The sequence below is a fragment of the Panthera onca genome, chromosome F1 (genome assembly GCF_046562875.1).
Source record: "Panthera onca isolate mPanOnc1 chromosome F1, mPanOnc1 haplotype 2, whole genome shotgun sequence".
In the NCBI taxonomy this organism is placed as follows: Eukaryota; Metazoa; Chordata; class Mammalia; order Carnivora; family Felidae; genus Panthera; species Panthera onca.
This window is the reverse complement of record NC_138355.1, coordinates 57,653,407-57,676,549: the sequence shown is the minus strand read 5'-3', so window position 1 is coordinate 57,676,549 and position 23,143 is coordinate 57,653,407. Positions and strand designations below refer to the sequence as shown.

At 37.9% G+C, this 23,143-nt stretch overlaps 1 protein-coding gene across 3 annotated transcripts in view; it reads left to right on the top strand.

Moving 5' to 3' along the window:
• GPATCH2 (G-patch domain containing 2) overlaps window positions 1-23,143 on the top strand; it is a 175,953-nt gene that overhangs the window by 90,141 nt on the left and 62,669 nt on the right. For all 3 annotated transcript variants that reach the window (XM_060644373.3, XM_078441041.2, XM_060644374.3), the window contains exon 6: window positions 16,830-16,897. In XM_060644373.3, coding sequence (XP_060500356.1) covers window positions 16,830-16,897 — 68 coding nt within the window. The remainder of the gene's footprint in view (window positions 1-16,829; window positions 16,898-23,143) is intronic.

Here is a 23,143-nt window from a genome sequence, read left to right as displayed (position 1 = left end):
TCAATCAAAATTAGCTTTTCTTTTTTCCTTCATAAATATATTATCTTGGTTAGCACCTTTGATATCATTTATCATCTCCGGGTCTCCATATGCCTAAGACTGACACTTTAACACCAGCCCTTTTGGTTTTATTCACCCATGAAGATTGACATTTGGATTTGCTGCCATACATATTTGCAGAATCTGTCAGTGTTTCCAGTTTTGCCTCTTCAATTTCCATTCAGTCTGAAACCTTTGTTCAAAAAGAAGTCACCCTTCTATTGATTCTCCCCCTCGCTGCAGGGTTTTTAATTTCTTTTTTTTTTTTTACCCTGCATTTGGTTTCAAGCTTTGTATTTGTGCTGTGACAGCCAGTTTTTGCATATTTTAAAAGCATTTCTTATGACCTCCCTGCTGGTGTTTTCCCACTTTGTCGTATCTTCTTCAGTAAAGTCTAGAACAGTGGTCCTCAAACTTTTGAGAGGATCAGAAAGAATCACATGGAAGGCTTATTAAAACACAGATGGAGAGGCTTCTTCACTCCCAGAGGTTCTAATTCAGCAGGTTTGGGATGAGGCCGGAGCATTTGTGTTTCTAACATGATCCCAGGTGATGTTGGTACTGCTGGCCTGGGGACCACACTTGGACAACCATGGTAAACAGCAGTGGCTCTCAAAGTGTAGTCTGGGGACGGCAGAGAATCCCCAGGACTCTTTCAGGGGGTCCATAAGGGCAAAACTTTTCATAATAGTACTAAGATATTTGCCTTTTTTTTACCTCAACTTTTCATGAGAATATGGTGGTATTTTCCAGAGTCTCCAGGGAAAGTATTGGATATTCTTTTTTTTTATTATTTTATTTTAATTTTTTTAATTTAGTTTTGAGAGACAGAGAGAGACAGAGCACAAGTAGGGGAGTGGCAGGGAGAGAATGAGACACAGAATCCGAAGCAGGCTCCGGGCTTTGAGCTGTCAGCACAGAGCCCGATGCGGGGCTCGAACTCACAAACTGTGAGATCATGACCTGAGCCGAAGTCGGACACTTAACTGACTGAGCTCCCCCACCCCACCCCCCCCGACTGAGCGCTCCTGGACATTCTTGGGTTTAAAATTAGCACTGTTTTAATTTGCAATATGGCAAATGCCAGTACATATAAACCATGTAAACAAAAGCTCTCTGGAGTCCTCAATTATTTTCAAGAGTATAAATTTTGAGAAGTGCTGGTACAAAGAAAAGAGCACAACTTCTTTAGAACTAAGGTCACCCTGCGTGTTGAGGTTCTGTTGTGCTCTCTGACCTTGCAGCACACCAGTCTTCCCTTGCCCACCCCGACCTCCGTGCCACTTGTGAGGCATAAACCCTTCTGCTTCCATGCCTTCTTATGCTCCTTCCTTCAACTAGGAACATCTGCACCCCTCCCACCCTTGGCTTGGCTGCTCCATTTCCTCCCTCACGACTCAGCCCAGCTGGCTTCCACTTCTCCACCGTCTCCCGACTCATTTCCTTCCCAGAATTTACCACAGTCTATAGTATTCTTGTATGTTTGTTTGTTTTTAATTCATTGTGTTTCCCTAGGCTAACATGCAGGTCCCATAAACACAGGGTCCTGGTCAGCGTGTGTCTTCTTCCTTTCCCAGGACACATAGTAAAGGCTCAATATTTTCTTGTTGAGTAAATGAACCAGACATTTCTGGACTAAAATATGGGCTCTACTCCTTGTTAAGTAGGTGGCCTCAGGGGGGTTGTTTTAATCTCTTGGAGCCTCATTTGTGAGACAGAGAGAAGAATTAAAATCTTGCAGAGTTGTGAGCAGTAGTAATAACTTCAAATGCATGTTGCTTCTGAGAGTCCGTGCCACCTACGAAGTGCTCGATCAATGTTTGTTAAAATCAATAATAATGGATACTATTTACTTAGTACATACTGGGTTCATCACAGGGGACAAAAGGAAGGAATAAAACAGTTATCTCTGCACTTGGAGTTGTTCATGGTCCAGTGGACTGTGCTACTTGGCATTCTGTTTGTATACCCAGTCTCACAGAATTGGGTTGTCGTGACATCATGTCAGTGTTTCACAAACTGACCATGCTAGAAGATCTCATTGTTTCTGATTCCATGGTGTGCCTTAATGTCCATGGAGCTCATAGTGAATACCTATGGGACAATTCTAGAAAAATTGATGATTATCTAGTCTCTTAGTTAGAGCGATGCCTAAGATGCTACCACTGCTTTATGGATAGCTTCTTCTAGAATTGATTTTAAGAGCGTGTGGTATTCTGCCATTTTCTCAGCATATGCTAGTATTTGACAGCCTTCTTTCTGTCAGTGGATTCTCTTAATAGTGTGCTACTCTGGAAAGGTAATTCAACAGTTTTTTTTTTTCTTCTCTCTTATAGTCTTTTTTTTCCTTATTACACTTGACCAACTTATGTGAAATTGTTCGAGGAGTATTTTAAAAATTATGAACTGTTCCTTATGCAAAGCACTTCGTAAATTATATTCATTTACTCCATTTATTCTCTATATACTTCCTACTAGGTTTTATCTTTTGTATTATTTAATTTTATGGAACTGGTGTTAGAACGGGTTTATTTATACACAGAGCAGCATGGCTCTGAGACAGCATGTCTAGATTTTTGAAAGACTAAAGTATTTAACCTGATTGTGAGATATTCAGAATCTATACCGAGTTGTTTTATGGGTATCACAAAATGCTAATCAGCTGCAGTGAATAATATTTGTACTTTGGATGACTTTATCACATGGCTCAGTGCAGGCCAGTATACCACGTTCTGTTGGCAATACAACAGTAAATTAGACAAAAGCCACTGCTTGTGAGAAATGTATATGCTTATAGAGGAGACAAATGTGCATTTGCAGTTTTAACATGAGGCAGCTGTTATGTGACATAAAATACAAGGAAATATACAAATTCAAAGTGGGGAGCGAAATTCTGTTGGGTGTGGTCAGAGAAGTCTTCAAGGTTTTTTCATTGTGTGTGTGTGTGTGTGTGTGTGTGTGTGTGTGTGTGCATTTGAAGTTGAATATGGGAGGAGATGCACTGGCTATATTACTTCAGTAGCATATATTCCAATGGTCTGCCAGTTCAGGTTTCTTTCAGGCTCTTAGAATTGGCCAAGAACAGCAAACCAGCTGTAAAACATTCAATTTAGAGACCATTATTATAGATAAGATACTTAACTCTATTTTATTTAAACTCATGACCTTTACACTAATTGAAAAGCATCAGAAAAGCACCAGCCTATGTAGTCACTAACAATGTCTTTGTGGAAACTACCAAATTAAGTTTTGTGATTTAGACTGGCCACCACATAGCTGTAAATTAATTTGTAAAGTAACTCTTCTTGAGAATGTGGTGTCTCTCAGATATTAAACTTGTATCTGCATTTCTAACATGTTCATGAAAAACAGTTGCTCATCTGATTTTTATCAACCGGAACTAAGACTATTTCAAGTAACTCACTGCAAAGAGTGATGCCAGCCCCAATACTAAACATCTCCAATTGCACCGTTGCTCTGCGTGCACACCCTCCTCATTCCCGACTCCCTCCAACCCTATAAAAACTCCTTAGTCAATGCTTACATCTACTGTAATACTTACTTGTGTCATCTTATTATCGCAGTTGTATCTTGCGTTAGACGTGGAGACAATTAAAACCAATAATAATAGTCAGACAGTGATCTACGTGCTGTTCAGATTATCTCATTTCATTCACATTGTAACTCTATAAAATAGATACTATTTCCATCCCCATTTTGTAGCTGTGGGAGTTGAGACAGTCCTAGAGCTGAAATGTGGAAGAATCAAGATTTGGATGCAGACAGTGTGGACTCAGAGCCCACACTTTTAATCACTGTACTGTTTTCCTCCTAAGAACCACTTTATATTGGAGAAAAGGACACAGCGAATGAAATCCATAAATTCTAGTTTATTTTGTTAAACCAGGTGGATTGTGTATTCCATTGTGATCATGCCTTGGGCAGCAAGAATGACTGCTAAGACTTCTTATTGCTTTGCTTTCTAATCTTATCATAAAAGTATGATTTTGTTGGGACACCTGAGTGGCTCAGTCGAGTAAGCATTCAACTCGATTTCAGCTCAGGTCATGAGCTCACGATTCATGCGTTCAAGCCCCACATGGGTCTCTGCACTGACAGAGCAGAGCCTGCTTGGGATTCTTTGTCTGTCTGTCTCTCTGCCCCTCCCCTGCTCGTTCTCTCTCTCTCTCTCTCTCTCTCTCTCTCTCACTCTCTCTCTCTCTCTCTCTCAAAATAAATAAATAAACATTTTTAAAAAATTTTAAAAATAAATACAAAGTATGTTTTTGTCACAGTTGATTTTGTAACCTGCAGATTGAAAAATATGATATACATTATGTGGAATTTTGCTGTAAAACAGTGAAAAAGCTTAAACTAGTCAAGTACTTACAGTTTGCTGCTTATGCGTGGATCACACAGAAAGATTTTCATCATTCTAATGTAAGGATACTTCTTCTATTCATGAATATTTAAAGGGTCGATGTCCATTTGTAAGTGTAGTGGGGCAAGAATTTAATACCTGGACAAAAGAAAATGTAGCTTTTTTATTTACTACATTTGATATTTCTCATGAAGTTCCATTTATTACTGGTAGGTGAACGGACAGTGAGGTGACGGAGTGCATGGGTAGGGGAGCAGGGGTCAGGGAAGTGATCCAGATTTGCCAATTACTGCATCTTGGTATAACGTATTTCCTTGGGCAGCTTACCATTTTTCTTCTTCTTCTTCTTCTTCTTCTTCTTCTTCTTCTTCTTTTAATGTTTATTATTTGAGAGAGAGAGAAGGAGAGAGAGAGAGAGAGAGAGAGAGAGAGAGAGAGAGAGAGAGAGACACAGAGAGCAAGCAGGGAAGGGGCAGAGAGAGGGGGAAACACAGAATCAGAGGCAGGCTCCAGGCCCTGAGCTGTCAGCACAGAGCCCGACGCCGGGCTCGAACTCACAGACTGTGAGATCGTGACCTGAGCTGAAGTCGGCTGCCTAACCGACTGAGCCACCCAGGCACCCCTGTAGCTTACCCTTTTTCTAACAAATGCTCGGTCTTGCAGTTCTTCTCCACCTCCCATCCACTTCTCTCCAAGATGGCAGTGGGGAGCTTAGGTGCCCTGGAGGTTATGGTGGAGATTACCTTAGAGTCATGCACCATCTTAGGTCTGTTCACTATATTTTGGTCCTTGCTGATCTCTGACTGTCTGGTCTAGAATGAACCCTGGTGCCTCGTTCACACACATGAATTTGGTTCTCTTTGGTCTTTTGAGGTATCATGCTGGTACCCATTACTGAATCCCATGGATTCCAGTCATTTGCCCCTAATCTCCAAGTCCTTGTGCTTCTTTGAGTCTCCCCCCCCACCCCACCCCCCGCCCCAGGGTTACAGAAGCTCCTGGGTCACCTGTCTGTCACACCCAGGCTGGGGCGGGGACCAGTAACATTCTCAAGCTATCTCTCCAACCCTCTCCTTCCACAGATGTGACAGTTTTTTCCTCCTGTGACAGTTTGGGCAGGATGCCAACTCAAATGTGGCCTCTCCTAGAGGCTTGCCTCTTCATCAGCTGTGCTCAGGAAGCAGACATTCCTCAGATTTCCTCACTTCTCTGATCTTGCACCTTGCTTTGCCCCAGACCAGTGGGGGCAGTTAGAACTTTGGTTTCTAACTTCCTTCCCCTACTTCAGCCTCACCTCTTGTTTCATGCTCCACAGGAATGAGAGGGTCAGGAAGCACCTCGGCCTGGCCTCCACAGACAGAAGGGGTTGCCTCTTCACGCTGTATGTCTGTATGTCGTTAGAGGCAACTGTATGTGCATCTCCCAGGCTCTTGATACAGAAACCCGAAAGCACCGAAGGATAGAGATTTAGTGAAGGTGAAAATACAGAGATTTAAAATAATGAAAATATTGTCTCCGTTTTTGTTTGTTTTTATTCATTTGGGTTTCTGGCTCCCTTTTCCTTCTGGAGTCAGACAGTATCAACTAGGTGGATTATCTAGCAAAATGTTGCTAGATTATTTTACAGAATGAACCATATTCCTAGATTTCTGAAACCGCATTACCCATTCAACTTTTTTTTTTTTCTGACAGACTTCTAGTCTGGTCAAGCTTATTTCTTCATTTCCAATCTATACGCCCTTTTGATCCATACCTTGTGTCTGTGTTTAGCATACAATTCCCCTCCTTCCATCACCTTAAACCCTACCGGTCTCTCCCACTCAGCATCAGCCCCGTCGCCTCCAAAAAATGGCTTTTGCTAAGTTTTGCTAAGTGTTGCAGTTATGAACTCAATGCACACAGTTTAACAGTGGTTTAATAGGTATTAGTTTCATATTTTTTAAGTTTGCAGCGTATTAGCTAGCAGGGATTCATATTATGCTGTTCTTTAGAATTTCCTATAGTAACTAGCAGAGTGCTGGGCATATAAATTAGATGTTTAGTATTTCTTCTCTTTCACTCGATTCTTGACCCACTTAATAGCATGTTTTTGGTTTCTCTTTTTAAGAATAAAGGTAGAATTTTTTAACTCATTCATTCATTTATACCTTAAGGAATAGTTTGTGTATGCTTCCACTTGCTAGAATAGCATCATGGTCATCATTATTATTAATTAGGGCCAGAGCTTGGCACATGTAACAAGATACCCAGATAATGGTAGCTTGATCAAGAAGGGTTCCGTTGTTTTTTCCCTCATGTTGTGAGAAGACATTTGATGGCTTCATTATCAAGGGTGGAAACCTTTGATTCTCGTTCGTTCCTGCTCAAAAAAAATGGATGCTGTTGCCTACATCTCAGGCAACCTAAGTACAAAGAAGGACACGAGGCTCATGCCAGAGAAGTAAACCCCATTGAAAGAACTTTCCTTAGAAGCTCCACCAGTGATAGTACATACTTCTTATTGGCCATAAATTGCTTCGCCTAGTCACCACTGACTTTCTTGATTGATGTATTCATGCAACCTAAGTTAAGCTAGATAGTAACTTCTTTGTATTTCAAGCAAATTCTACTGATAAGAATCCCCAAAATGTGGAGATTTTTTTACTGTGTGATTTTATTTTTTTTACTTGAAATATACGTGGGCCAAAGGATATTAAAAGTTACACGTTATTATTTGGGATTTGTGTTACCAATCATTGAAGAAGGTTGGTATATAATATACTAAGATTATATAGTTATCTATTAACTAATATTTGATTTCTTTTTATTAACCCATTCACTCATGTATCCCTTAAGGAATAGCTTGCCTAAGTTCCAACTTGCTCTCTCTTTCTTTCCCCTCTCAAGTCACTGTTCTGTTCTTTTTCTTTTTAAGTTACACAAACATTTTAGTGCACCTTAAAGTATAATAATCAGGTTTTGAAATACATTACAGAAGATTGAATGTTTGCCAGCATGCTTGCTTCCGGAGAACAGCTTAGAGAATGTTATCTTAAGTGTTTTGTTTGCTAAATATAAGCCATGTTAAGTTCATCAGTTTTAAAATGTGGAGACTATCAGGATTTTTTTTAGTAAATTACTGTCAATGTATCCTTGAGATTCCTAGAAACAATCTTTTAGACATCAAAACTACCCCGTAATTTTTTTTCTCTTAATGCAAATTAAGATTTCATATATCACTATCAATTTAAGGTGGAAAGAAATTGACTAGTTCATAAAAACATTTTGAAAAACAAGAAGAATAATATGTAGTTCAAAAAGGTATATGTGCAACTAATAACGTTGTGATAAATTACCGATAATTAATGTAGAAAGAATAATATTAGTTTTAACTAAAATGTCAATCAAGTGTTTTAAGTATAGTTTAAGTAACTTAAAACTAAGCACTCAAGATTTCTCCTAGTCTGCCTATATTCTTAAAGTACATTTTTTAATGCACATGATAGAATTTTTCATACAAAAAGCCATCTTAATATTTTTTTATGTTATCAATTCAGGTTGGCTGAATGTCATAATTATCTTTACTGCTGTTACCTCCTGACCTCCTCTAACTACAAAAAAAAAAAAAAAAAAAAAAATTCACATGTACCCAGCTTTTCGGTATGTTGTAATTCTCATTAGGAATGAGAACTATTGAGTATCCTTTTCTTTTGTAGGTTCTAGCCTTCATATAATAGACTCTGTGCATGCTAAACTCCAAAGAGAAAACATTTCCTAGCTTCTATTTTCTGTATATGCGACTCCTTTTTTTTTTTTTTCACTTCTGCAGAATAGTGGGAGACAGGAGAGGAGACTTCAAAGCACCCATTAGAATTTTTATTCATTGTCTGAAATTCCTTTAAACAGTTGAACATTACTTTTAAAAGCATTTTGAATGTCCAGAGAAATAAAAGGATTTTTATAAACAAATTCCCTGGCAGGAGCTACATTACGCGCTATATATTTCAGGCTAATAATAAGGGCTCACTGTAGGTCAGTGTGTCGTATCCCAGCGGTGTCTAGTGAGATGGAGGTTATCTTATATGTCAGCTGGCTAACCCTGTGAACAATTTTGAGCAGGCAAGATAATGGGACTGAATTCTGAAATGAGAGTTGAAATATACTGAAATAGTGTCACATGTGAGAACAGTAACTTTTTAAAAATAAATGTAGTCACCTTTTGACATCATTAGGCATATTTGATAATAATGCTTAATGGCGTATATTTTAAGTGGATAGATTGGGTAGAGGATGAAGTGAATCCTATATAATTGTATGTTTAAATAGATAAATAAAAAATCATAAATTCTGTCGTGCACAGAAGATTTTCATTGATAGAAAGGTACTGAGCAGAACTGGTAATATTTTTTTCTTCTCTTATGATTACTAAATTAGTATTACCTGATAGTAGTAATGTTTCAACTTCTTGACTGCAATTTTAAGTTTTGAATATAAAATTACTTCTACCCAAACATAGGTGCAATAATATAGAAATCTTTAAAATTGCTTTGCTTTACTGAATTTCCAGGACAGTATCTGCATAAAACATTATATAAAATGTGTTAATGCCCTTTTTAAAATGTAATTCTTTAAAGGATTTTTCATTCAGTCTTTCATTATATTTCCCTGAAAAGTCCGTAAATAGACACTTAATTTTGAGAAAAAGTTTGGGTGTATATGTGGGTGTATGCAAATGAACCTCAAGAAAATATGTACTTTTAAATGTGGATATGATTGTGTGATATAAATTGAATAAGATAATCCATATGCTGTCATGGTATATAAGCTAAAATTTTAGAAGATGTAATAGATTTTAAGTATAATCTAAGTTATGTTGAATTTGGATGAAATTATAAAGTTTTCTTACATCATCTTATGCACATTTTGTTTGTTATTTGGCATTCACTTTTACAAAAGGCAGGTCTTTACACACGGAGGATTTTGTATAAACGTATGTGGGCACATCCTTATTTTCTGAAGCCAGTGCAGGCATCGTAAATGAATGATTTAGGAAGCCTTTGGTCAGCCAGCAGAGGCCACTCACAGCTTGCTACTAAATTGGACGGCAAAGCAGAACTCCCTCTTTAATCACTATTTGCCATCATTCTGAGCTGGTTAATTTTTAGTTTCTTACTCAAAAAAAAAAAAAAAAAAATTACTGTGGAGCAGTATGAACAAAAGTTGTTGCTCTATTTGTTTTTTAATTACGTGGTGATTAATCTTTTGCATTAAAGTATTTAGATCGTTCATTATTAGTGCTTACCAGAATGAGAATTTATGCACTTAATAATTAGAAGTATTATTATTCTGATAGGCCAATCCTTCTAAATTCTTAATTATTAATGATGACTTATTTTAACGAGGGAAAAAAACTTTAAGGATTTCAAATAATTACGATGTTTAGTTTTAGATTAAAAACGTAACAATTGCTAATGTCGTATATGTACGTATACATATGTATGTATATTTCTAAACCTTCACCAATTTAGTATAATTCACATTTTGACAGTTCTTTTAGAGAAATCTATGTGCTACTATTACTTGAACATATGCTGAGATTACTTCCAGATTATCTGAAGCCTGTCTTCATTCACTACTTCACGTGATGCTGGCAGCTGAAAGGTTAGCATCTTCCCTTTGACACATAGGATTCCCGCTAGGAAGGCTAATCCGCAATTGAAAGGAAAGCCTTGTGCTTCTCTGTGCTTTATTTCCTGTGATTTTTTGATTCTTTATAAAACCTTTTTGGTTTGAAGGTGTAATCTCACATTTACATTGATACCTACTTTTGAAGGGGAAAAAAAATGGTCCACGTTCCCTAATTTTCCAAGTTCCTAAGCATATTCTCATCATGGAGTGCTTACCCCTCTTTAGTATAGTTTTTAAATTTCTTACTACTTGGGGCTCCTGGGTGGCTCAGTCGGTTGAGCGTCCGGCTTCAGCTCGGGTCACGATCTCACAGATCCTGAGTTCAAGCCCCGCATCGGCCTCTCTGCTGACGGCTCGGAGCCTGAAGCGTGCTTCAGATTCTGTGTCTCCCTCTCTCTGCGCCTTCCCCACTCATGCTCTGTCTCTATCTCTCAAAAATGAATAAATGTTTAAAAAATTTAAAAATAAATAAATAAATAAAAATAAATTTTTTTACTACTTTGGCTGTAATGACTGGTCGTAGAACTGTTTCTTATTCCCGTTAGCGAATCCATACCATATGCTAACCTCCCTGTTTGGACTACCATGCTTCTTCTTGCCTATACTTACAATAGCCACATAGATTACTCTGAACTTACAAGTAAGGACCAGAGTATCATCCTTGGAGGTATGATTCTTGGCCAAAGATTTTCTGAGAGTATATTCTAGATTCAGGCAAGCATCTCCTACAGCAAATCCCCAAATACAGAAAACACTTGTTTTGGTGTATTATCTCCTTTGTGTAGTCCCGGAAGAGAAAAAGTAATAGGTTGGGAATAGGACAATTTAGGTTCAGATCTAGCTCTGTTTAATCTTGGTGATCTGGGGCATGTGCCCTCATCTGACATTTGAGAATAATGATGCTTATTTACTCATCCACCTTGCCCGTGAAAACACCTTATAAGCAGGCAAGAGCTATAAAGCTTAGGCGTGTCCTTATCATTACTAACGATGATAGTAATTCTTGATGTGCCATGGTGGTCATTATCACACTTTCTTTGTTCATTTATTCACGTTTACATCCTTCCAAGAAGGATTAAAAATTGCTAAAAATATAATGGAACAATACCTTGACGACGAGGCAAAATCACTGTTATATATATACACTACAATATAATTCAGGTGACGTGAAGGCTATGAGGGGTAGATGACACATAGATCCAGTGTGAGATCCACTGATAAGAGGAAGCTTTGATTGTGAGTATTGGTAAATTTTAAAGTGAAAACCTGGCACACATTTCTGTAATGTTACTACACTTTATAAAATTCCAAAGGCATTTTCTTAGTTGGAAAATCAAGTTCTAGTGTATGCATTTAGTAATTTAGTACAACACTTTTTGAAATCTCAGCTAATTCAGTTGTCCTCAGAAATGGACCATCTTCCCTACTGAGTGTTCCTTCTAGGAGGACATTGTCCAAAGCTAAAACTTCTGACGGGTGAAGACTTATAGTGACCTCTACCTCATATCCAACACGTCACCAAGCACACATGAGGTGTTCCACACGCACCTACTATTTTTTAGTGTCTTATAGCCATAAAGAGGATTTTTGCTAGTCTACTGTATAAATACACATTTTACTTTAATAGAAATCGAGGCAAATGAAGGTAAAATGTGAATTAGCACATGAATTACTTGCTGATTTTTTATTCTTTAAAACACACAAAACAAACAAACAAACAAACAAAAAAAACACCCTGGGATCAAAAGGGTTCCTTAAACTCAGGACCTTATCATGACATCAAAAAGATTATATTCAGTGTGACAGAGAACTAAAATCACCCAATGGAATGGGAACCATATAGCACTTATCATATAGCAAATATAAGCATAATTTTACATACAGAGTAGTTAACTAGTAAACATTTGTTAAATTATATCAAGTAGAGCAGTTTTGGGTGCTGACAAGGGAAGAAGTCAGTTACTCATAAGGAAGGATCACGCTGGAAAATAAGGATCGGATTAGAGAGGGCTTTGAATGCATTTTTCATTAGTTTTAATTTTACTTTCAGCACAGAGCTATGGATAGCTCTGGAATGAGAAAAGTGACATGTGAAAAGCAGCGAGTTAGAAAGTTGAATTTGGCAAGTTGGTAAGATGGATTGGAGCAGGGAGAGATAATTGCATACAACTCCCTTCTCACAGGTGATTTTTTTTCCCCTTCTTCCTGATAAATCAGATAACTACTTTGTTTCCCTTTAATCTTATAAATGATATCCATTTATACTACCTGAATTGTCCTTCTTTGTATTGCTTTACAAGTAATTCTAAAGTAATTTTTATTTTTTTGTGCGTTGCTGTCGAAGTAATTCTAGTGTTATTTCCTTGAATGTTTTCCATCCCCAAGTAGATTGTGCCTTTGTGAATTGTGACCATTCTGTAATATTATATATGAGAATAGAGGACACAATGAAATATTTTATTCATTCTCCACCTATCTTGTATCAGGACTTTTTAGAACACTTGATATAAAACTCACTTGAAATACTTTTGGAGAGCCGTTTTGTTGATTTTGCCGTATGGGGTCCAAAGATGTACAGTCTGTACCTTCATTTTAACAGCTAATTAATCGAAATCAGTTACTGCAAAGCATGTAGGGTATTATTTCTTGTGATTGTGTTTGAATGAAGATAAATGTGTACACTAGCAAGCCTAATACATTTCCTTCCATCTCTGCTCTGCTCCCCTTACTTCCTACCCTCAGGGCTTAAAGCCCTATTGTTAAGCCTTGGTTTGCTGAGTTGTGTTCCTTATTATCTGTCACATATATTTGGCTGACACACGTGTTGAACGTAGCAGGGGGCCTTCATGCCGAGCCTGGTAAAGTTTAGGGGCTTCTTTCTCTCTTCAGAGAAGTTGAGTCAAATGAACACTGGTCCTTAGAGAAGCAGAAAACTTCCGAGTCTTGACACGCGGGCAGGAAGGCTCAGGCAACATCGCCCTGGAGCCTGGAGGCCCGGCGGATTTGATTGACCAGTCCTCACAAAACCGAAAGGCCTTCTTTCGGATGGCATCCTGCCACCCTAAGTATTTGTCAATGTGGGCGCTGAAGCAGAATCGCATTTGGAAAGCAAACAAAATGTAATTGCAAATAAGAGCAAAGTTGGAAGGAGAAGGACTGTATTGGAGGGAGAGAAGAAAGCGTGATGGCCTCTTGTACTTCCTGGGGACATAACACTTCATTTACAGAAGGAATCTTGATCCTTGAAAGTATGAGTAGGGGTGTCATCCCACGTTGGACAGGCTTTTCATGAATCCTGTAAGACCGTTGTGTCTCAGATATGTTTACCTGATTTGGGAAGTAATTGATTCAGTTATCTAATTGTAGAAGAACAGGATGGAATGTGGCAGATTTGTTCACAACAAAACGAAAATGAGATGTAAAAACAAGCGTGGTGTTTTACCTTTTGAGGACAGTTATGAAATTGGCATTAATAAATCAGTGATAGAAAGAATAAGAAACCATTTTATTTTATTTTATTTTTTTAACGTTTATTTATTTTTGAGACAGAGAGAGACAGAGCATGAACGGGGGAGGGTCAGAGAGAGAGGGAGACACAGAATCTGAAACAGGCTCCAGGCTCTGAGCAGTCAGCACAGGGCCCGACGCAGGGCTCGAACCCACGGACCGGGAGATCGTGACCTGAGCCAAAGTCGGACGCTTAGCTGACTGAGCCACCCAGGCGCCCCAGAATAAGAACCCATTTTAATGTGGCTAATGAAAGTGAGAGGATGTTTTGTCACTGATGTCATACAGCTAAATTTCCCACATAGTCTTACTTACTGACCTTACTGACAGTGGTACTTCCTTGTACAACCGTTACTCAGTTTTCATCTGCCATTATTACATTCCTATTTTCTGAGGTTGGTAATAGTAAATAACAATAGCAAAAACCAAACCCATGTGGTCTTTTAGCATTATAGTTTATTTCACAGTCCAAAATGGCCAGAAGTTGACAACTGCTTTGTTATCTAGAGACCATCCATTGCTTTCTAGCTTTGAGTTGTCTTTTTTGTTTGTTTAATAACTTCCGTAATAAACATAGTCAATGAGAAGAAATATACCTACCTTACTTAGGACTGTAGTCACTATTGATATAACAACATTTAAACGTGAATCTTAAGAATTCTGGACATACAGTGTGATGTCTACGATTGTCATCAGTAGCTTTTGCCCAATTACATAAATATCTCCAGAGTCTTAACAAAGAGTCTAACAATGTGGAAATACTGTTTCTCATGAAGAACAGAATACCTGCTCCTGCTCCGATCTTGTGGAATAAAATCTACTTTTCCTAAGAGAAAAACTTTACTATATGAATATTTTATTGATATTTAAAGAGATGTTTTTGCTTTTTTTTAAATTTGTTATTTCTTTCTAAGACATTTCTGTAATAACTGGAAGCCATATTTTTTGGAAAATATAACAATGTAATTGCCATACTTGTTTAGTAGAAATTATTACTTTGCCGTGATGTTTAAAACTGCTTCATTTATTTTTATGAAGATTCCTATCTAACCCTAAATTGTAGTTTTAGAAAGAATTTTGCAAGAATATTGCTTGATATTTTATAACATTGAAGTATCTACTAATAATCAATCATATTAAATACACGCTTCCAAATTTAAAATACACGGAAACTTTAGTATAGCACTGTTTTCCACGGGGTGAATTCTGTATGAGGATCTTACTCTCAGATTTTCAAAATGGGTGTCTAGTCCCAAAGTCGCAAAGGTCTCCGTAGTAAAGACATTTCACTCCTGACACAGACTAGTGATATTAACCCTGAGAAGATCATCATGTGTCGACCTCAGTGTCGTATAATTTCATTAAGAAAAAATTCTAAATTATGGCTGTTGTCATATCTTCAAAAGTAAAACAAAAATGGACTTGAAAGAACAGGAAAGGGTATTCACCTCTTTCATTTTTTAAAAAAGGACCATGTCCTATGGAAAGATGGAAAGTCATTTAAATATCTACATTTGGTACTGTAAATCTTTTGAGAGTTATTTGCAACAATTGAATTGAGCTTATAGTTTATACATCTATGATTTCTGAGAAATACACAGTGTGATTATTTCTGACTAGATTGAAAGCTTACATTTGTATTGTGGGATAAATTAGTTACAAATTCGGTTTTATTGTATTCAGTTGCATTGTTTTCATCAGGCAATTTATCACATGGGGGTATGTGAAATTTCTTCATTTATTAAATTTCAGATTATGTATTTCAAGCCAGAGCAAGACTTAAACATTTTTCCATAAGTATAGCTTCAGGTAAACAAGCAATTTTAGCCCTGAAAATAGCTTCTGCTTCTGTCAACACGTTGTTTATTCTTTCTCTGAGATAAAAAGTTCAGTTTTCTGATATTTGTACCAAGATAAAGTCAGTAAACAAGATTAATATAGTGTGGAAAAGGTTGTCAGCAGCCCTGGCAAAGGAAATAAGTTGCCTGTACATAGAACATACTGTAAACTGAATAAAAGTGTCAGGTCCACCATGAGATAATGTGATCATGAACCTCTAACAAAGCATGACATAGGCACAGTCGGCTTTTCTCATAGCCACAGTGTAGAAAATGGATTACTGTATTCCTGGGATACCCACTGGAATAGCATGAAAACCTCATTTTGAGATGAATGCAGGATGTAGTCCTGGAGTTGAGCCACATGTTTACCTGTGGTGCCCAAACCATAGGGTTATTAATGTCATCATCTGCGCACATGTGCAGTATTTGCATTTCTTGGAATTTCAGAGGGTATGCGGGCCTCCTCGTTACCCGAGTGAGAAAAGAACAAACACATTTTTGGAAACGTTAGGCTTTTTTCATAGGCATTTTCCTGCCTCATCGTGCTTTCTTTGGTGGTATACTTTAAGTGGCACGTTTATAATTATGCGGGGGTTTTTATTATTATGATGATAGAGCCTAAGTTATGACCTTTTGTTGTAAAATATGTCTCGTTGATTGTGATTGTAGATTCATTCTTGCTTGCATGGCGCTGCTTGCGTTTGCCTTTGAAAACCCTCTATAAAATACAAGGTGTGAATTTTTTTAATGAGAGTAGCTTAGATTATGAAAAATTGTTTTGAAACTTTGACTATCAGACTTTTAATTTTGTTGAGAAATAAAGGAATAAAATGTTGTTCTTTTAGGTGAAATTATATGTTGTTCTGCGCAAATATGTAGATTATCCCCAACTTTATGGGAAAACTATGAAAAGGACTAGCGACTACTTCCTTGACTCAAGTTCTTGCATGCATTTAAATGTGTGCATTATGTTTAGGAATTAACCACAAATCCGTTGGTTTTGGGTAATATCACTTGCTCAACACTAATTAAGCGAACCTCTTTTTTTGTGTGTATGATGAAATATACGCATAATTGAGCAGTATTTGGAAACAAGAGTCAGTGGTCTAGTTCTTAACATTTTTTTTTTTTATTATAAAAGTACTTTTTAACTAGTCTTAAAATTCTAGCAGAGGAACTATACAGTAAACCAAAACAAGAGGCCCTTCTTACCCAGAATGAAATTACACTTTTGGTCCATGCAATGTGGTTTAGCTTTTGAGAATTAATATTTTATTCTCCATTTTAGAGTGGAAGTCCTCAAACGGAAACGTCCCTTTATTATTCATGGGATTTTTTTTTTTTTTTTAAGAAACTCATCCGTGATTTATTTTTTGTTTCCACTCTCCTTTCAGGTGGGCACCCCGGGCCCTGTCAGTAACAAGAGAATGGTTCACTTTTCCCCAGATTCACATCACCATGAGTGAGTACGCACTGATTTGTATAATCTTGGGGTATTCTCCATCTTTCTTTTGGAAAACTGGTAGCTGTTGCTAGTAAAGGTGGTTTAATTTGCACTTTTTATACCACTGACATTGACAGTTGTGCAGGAACAATTTCAACCTATGGCAGAAATGTAAATAAAGGTTTTTGAATACGATCATTCTTTTCTTTGGGACAGAATTTGAAATTCTAAGTTTTCATTACATTAAGTAGCATCAAGCTCTCCTCCTACTCTTCCTGTCTTCCTCCCTACTCTTTCCAAAGCACTAAAACACAAAGTGACTACTTAACTCATTACTTCTCTGCTTTCTGCTCCGGCCCAGCAAGAGACGTGAAGGAACCAGAACGTATTTTCATTTGGCAGCAAAAGGGAGAGTCTAATTTACTAAGTAATTCCAAAAATTAAAAATTGAGCTTCAACGTTGGTAAATTATTGGGCGAATTTCTAGGTGCTAGTTCTGTTTCTAAGTACATCTTTATCAGAAGAGCTTCAATACATATATATTTTGGGTCAGTACCGTGTCTCCTGGGAAATTGGTTGAACTTGAAGAAAAAGGCCATAAGATATGGAAAGACATGGATTCATGATTGAATGAATTTTTTCTGGCAAGCAATCATATTAGGATCCATTAGATCCTAGCTTTTAAATCCCTTCCTTAACCAATGTAAAACAAATTATTGTTCATCTGTAGTTTATTTTATATAGATTATTAATACAAAATGTAATCTATATGATATAAAATATTATTTATACAGATTATTATTTTCTGGAGTATTTATTTTATAGGTTACAATATCATAATCTTTCCTTTAAATAGTTTATTTCATTCATTTTTATTATCCTATAAGACCTTTTCTCTATTTATTTTTTTTTTTAACGTTTATTTATTTTTGAGACAGAGAGAGACACAGCATGAACGGGGGAGGGGCAGAGAGAGAGGGAGACACAGAATCGGAAGCAGGCTCCAGGCTCTGAGCCATCAGCCCAGAGCCCGACGCGGGGCTCGAACTCGCAGACCGCGAGATCGTGACCTGAGCTGAAGTCGGACGCTCAACCGACTGAGCCACCCAGGCGGCCGTCTCTATTTATTTATACATATTAACTTAACTTTTTGTTCCGACATGAATCAAAACCACTAGCAAGTAGATATGGAGCCATCTTTAAACCAAAACTTGCATTTGTTAATGATTGTAAATGCTCTGAGGGCAGACAAATCTCTTTGTCACTATTGGAGTCCGGTGCTAACAGTGCCTAGTAGACAGAAAATAGTAATTGAGTGAATGCAGATATGAAAGTGTGAATGTAAAATGGGGCAAATTGGATAATGTCAACTGAGTACTGCTTCTCCAGTTAGCAGGTATGACCCTCACTGTGTGCCCCTGACATCCATTCCACACGAATCTCCCCAGTGGTTCTTAATCAATTAAATAAGATTCTCTAGGAGTGGAACTCAGATGTCACTATTTTTAGAGTTTCCGAGGTTACCCAATGTGCTTGATTACCATTCTGTCAACACTCAGGACTAACATGGAGTCATTTCACCACCTTGCACCCTCCATGCTACCAGTCCGGTCCAGTCTCTTCAGTATCTCATGCTGACTCCATCTTTTCCACTTCCTGCTCTATTCCTTTAAATAAGCACTGCTATCTTTTATATTAGTACAGGATCCTAGTGAATCTTTCTGTCTCTGTGTTCTCACTCTTTGAGTACATAGTGCTTACTTTTGCTAAAGTTCATTCTGATTCTTTAATTCCCCTACTTGTAAACGCCCAGTATTGCCTCTTGACAGTGGAAAAACCTCGTTAGCATATTATTAAAAGCTCTTCAGGATCTGACTCCAGTACCTTTCTGCCTGATCCATTATTTCTCCTTCTTAGATAATGGTCCAACTGTCTTCCCTGGTCTGCCTGTCTTCCCTAAATATGACCTCTGCATCACTGCCCTAGGATTTTTCTCTTGGATTCTCTCCTACCCGGATCTTTCAAAAATCTGATTTGTCTTTAATCAGTCTTGACTGGTTGAAAACCACCATTTTATCAGAACGTACTAGATACTAGTAACAGAATACAATACGAAACGAACAATAGCCTGAGCCGAAAGGTTTTATTTTGTTTCTCACATAAGAAGTCAGGAGGGAGGTGGCCCTAAGGCTTCTCAGTGGCGTAAAATTACTATCACGGGCCAGACTGTTTCCGATTTTCTGTTTCGTCATCTGTTCCTAGAGCTCCTGTAACAAAGCACCACAAACTCGGTGGTTTAAACGACAGAAATGTGCTGTCTGGCAGTTCTGAAGGTTGGAAGGTCAGGTGTCAGCAGGGCTGGTTCCTTCTGAGGCTGGAGGGAGAAGCTGTTCCAGGCCTTTGTCCACACCTGTGGTTTCTGCCAGCCTCTGCCGCTCATTGGCTCCTACTGTGTCACACTAATCTCTGCCTCCATCTTCCTAGGGCCTTTTCCATGTGTGTGTATCTGTCTCTGTGTCCACAGTTCTCCTTTTTATAAGGACGCAGGAACAGAAATATGAGGACACTTTATAAGGTCAGAGTAGAACCTACCCTAGATGACCTCATTTGAACTTGGTTACCTCTGTCAAGATCTATCTCAAAAATAAGGTCGTATTCCGAGCTACTAGAGGTTAGGCCTCCAGCCTATCTTTCTGGGGGACCAATTCAACACATAATACCATATTTACCTTTCTTTCTTATGCCCTCATAGTTATGGCCTCATGCCTATAACTTCACATGTCATGTCTGCTTTCAAGGCAAGAAGAAGAGGAAAGGACCAGTGCTAGGAGCTCTCCGCCAGAAGCAAAATTCCTTTCAAAACCACTCACCCACCTTTCCTTAGCTCTTATTGGCCAGAACTGGGTTATTTGGTCACCCGAAGTTGCAAGGGAGTTTAGGGAACCAGTATCTGGCAAAGTTTTAGATCAGTCATGATTGATTACTTGGGTCTGGCACATAGTGCTCCTAACAGGACTTGTCACATGCAAATCATTGACTCCTCAACATGCACACACAACCCTTCTCTCCATACATACATGTGTTTGGAATACCTCCCCTGTCTTTCCCGAAGGACCCCGCTTCAGAATCTCATCCACTTACTTCAGTTATCTCAAAATCTCCTCCAAGACCTCCGAGTGGCATGGAGTTTTAATCAGACCTGGATATGGCTCTTTGCAGTACAGTGACTCATAAATTTAAAGCACCCGTGGATACAATACAGAATTGTGGAGAAGGCGGGCTATTTCAGCAGAAGCTCCCATTCGGGAAGTGAGGCACTCAGCACTCAGCACTCAGCCTGCTAAAACCCATGTATCCAATGTGGCAGGCGATTCTCCTTTTTCTACTTTCTTGGACGCCCTTCCTTATTATTTATACTCTAAGATCACGACTGACATGTTCATTGCACCAGGAACACTTCCAGGCTAGTGCACGGTTCTAGCAGCCCATTGCTTGCTTGTTTTGTTTTTCCTTCCTCAGCTTAGTTGAGATATAATTGACAAATAAAATTGTAATATATTTATTTATTTAAATGTTTGTTTGTTTGTTTTTGAGAGACAGAGAGAGAGAGAGAGAGAGAGAGAGAGAGATTGAGAGAGCACAAGCACAGGAAGGGCAGAGAGAGAGGGAGACAGAGGATCTGAAGCAGGCTCCAGGCTCTGAGCTGTCAGCACAGAGCCCAACGTGGGCCTCAAACCCACGAACCTCGAGATCATGACCTGAGCTGAAGTCAGATGCTTAACCAACTGAGCCACCCAAACATCCCAAATTGTAATATACTTAAAGTGTACTACATGATGATTTGATACACATATACATCGTAAAAGGATTCCCACCATTGAATTCACACATCCCTCACCTCACATATTTACCTTTTTTTTTTCTTTTTTTAGAAAACACTGAAGGTGTTACTCTCTTAACAAGTCTCAAGCATACAATTCAGTATTGTCAATTACAGTTGCCATACTATACATTAGATCCTCAGATCTTACTCATTTTACAACTGAAATTTTGTGCCCTTTTATTCACCTCCCCCTCGAACTTGCATGCCCAGCCCCACAATACCACTATTCTTCTCTGTTTCTATGATACCATGCAGTACATACCTTTGTCTGGCTTATTTCACTTAGCATGATGCCCTCCTTAGCATGGAGGTCCGTCCATGTTGTTGCAACTGGCAGGATTCTCTTCTTTTTAAGGCTAAATAATATTCCAATGTGTGTGTGTGTGTGTGTGTGTGTGTGTGTGTATCACAACTTCTTTATCCATTCATTCATTGAGGGACACTTAGGTTGTTTCCATATCTTTCCCACTGTGAATAAAGCCACAATGAATGTGAAGTACAGATATCTCTTCAAGAGAGTGATTTTGTTTCCTTTGGATATATATCCAGAAGCAGAATTACTGGACAATATATGGCTGTTCGACTTAAATTTTTGAGGAAGCTCCATACTGTTTTCCGTGGTGGCTGCACCAGTTTACATTCCCACCAGCAGTTTTTCTTTCTTGTCTTTTTGATAATAATCATTCTAAAAAGTATGAATTGATAATCTTATTGTGATTTTTATTTGCCTTTCCTTTATGATGAATTATGTTGTGCACCATTCTATGTACCTGTTGGCTATTTGTTTGCCTTTTTTGGGAAAATATCCATCCGGGTTCTTTGCCCATTTTCTATTTGGACTATTGGATTTTTGCTATTGAGTTGTACGTGTACCCTGTATATTTTGGCTATTAACGCCGTATCAGATATGTGGTTTGCAAATATTTTCTTCCATTCCATAGGTTGCTTTTTCATCTTGTTGACGGTTTCCTTTGCTATGCAGAAACTTTTCAGTTAGATGTAGTACCACTTGTTTATTTTTGCTTTGTTACCTTTGCTTTGGTGTCAATCCAAAAACTCATTGTGAGGATCGGTGTCAAGGAGCTTGTTACTTCCTATGTTTTCTTCTAGGAGTCTTAAGATTTCAGATCTTGTGTGCAAGTCCTTAACCCATTTTAAATTGATACTTGTGTATAGTATACTATAGAACTCCAGTTTCATTCTTTTGGAAGTGGCTGTTCAATTTTCCCAAGACCATTTATTGGACAGATGATCCTTCCCCAGTGTATATTCTTGACTCTTTTGTCAAAATTAATTGCTCATAAATGCATGGGTTTATTTCTGGGCTATTTTGTGACACTGATTTTTGTGTCTGTTTTTAGCCAGTTACATACTGTGTCGATGACTATGGCTTTGTAATATAGCTCAAAATTAGGAAGTGTGATGTCTCTAGCTTTATTCCTTATCAAAACTGCTTTGGTTATTTGGGGTGTTTTGTGGCTCCATACAAATTTTAGGATTTTTTTTCCCCTATTTATGTGAAAACTGCCATTGCAATTTTTATAACAATTGCGTTGAACCTGTGGATTAATTTGGATAGTATAGACATTTTAACAATATTGATTTTTCCAGTCCATGAACATAAAATATCTCTCCATTTATTCGTGTCTTCTTCCATTTCCTTCACTAATATTTTATACTTTTCAGCGTACAGGTGTTTTACCTCCTTCATTAAATTTATTTCTAAGCATTTTATTCTTTTTGATGCTATTATATATGGCATTGTTTTCATAATCCCTCTTTCTAATAGTTCGTTTTAGAAACAACTGATTGATGTCTCTTGATTTTGTATCCTGCAACTTTGCTGATTTTCTTTATTCTAACAGATTTTTGGTAGAGTCTTTAGGTTTTCTGTTTATTACATCAAGTTATTTGCAAGCAAATACAATTTTACCTTTTCCTTTCAGATTTGGATGCCTTTTTTCCCCAGGCCTAACTGGTCAGGATAGAATTTCCAATACTAAGTTGCGAAATACTAATACTAATACTAATACTAATACTAATACTAATGCTAATACTTAATAACTGAAGTAGCGAGAATGGGCATCCTTGTCTTGTTCCTGATCTTAGAGGAAAAGCTTTCAGTTTTTCACCATTTAGGATGGTGCTAGTTGTAGGCCTTTGCTATGCTGAGGTACATTCCTTTTATGCCCAGTTGTTGAGAGTTTTTATCATGAAAGGATGTTGAATTTTGTCAGATTCTTTTTCCGCAGCCATTAAGATGATCACATGATTTTTGTCCTTCATGTTGTTAATGTGGTATGTCACCTTTATTGATTGGCAGATGTTAAACCATCCTTGCATCCCTGGAATAAATTCCACTTGGTCATTATTTGTGATCC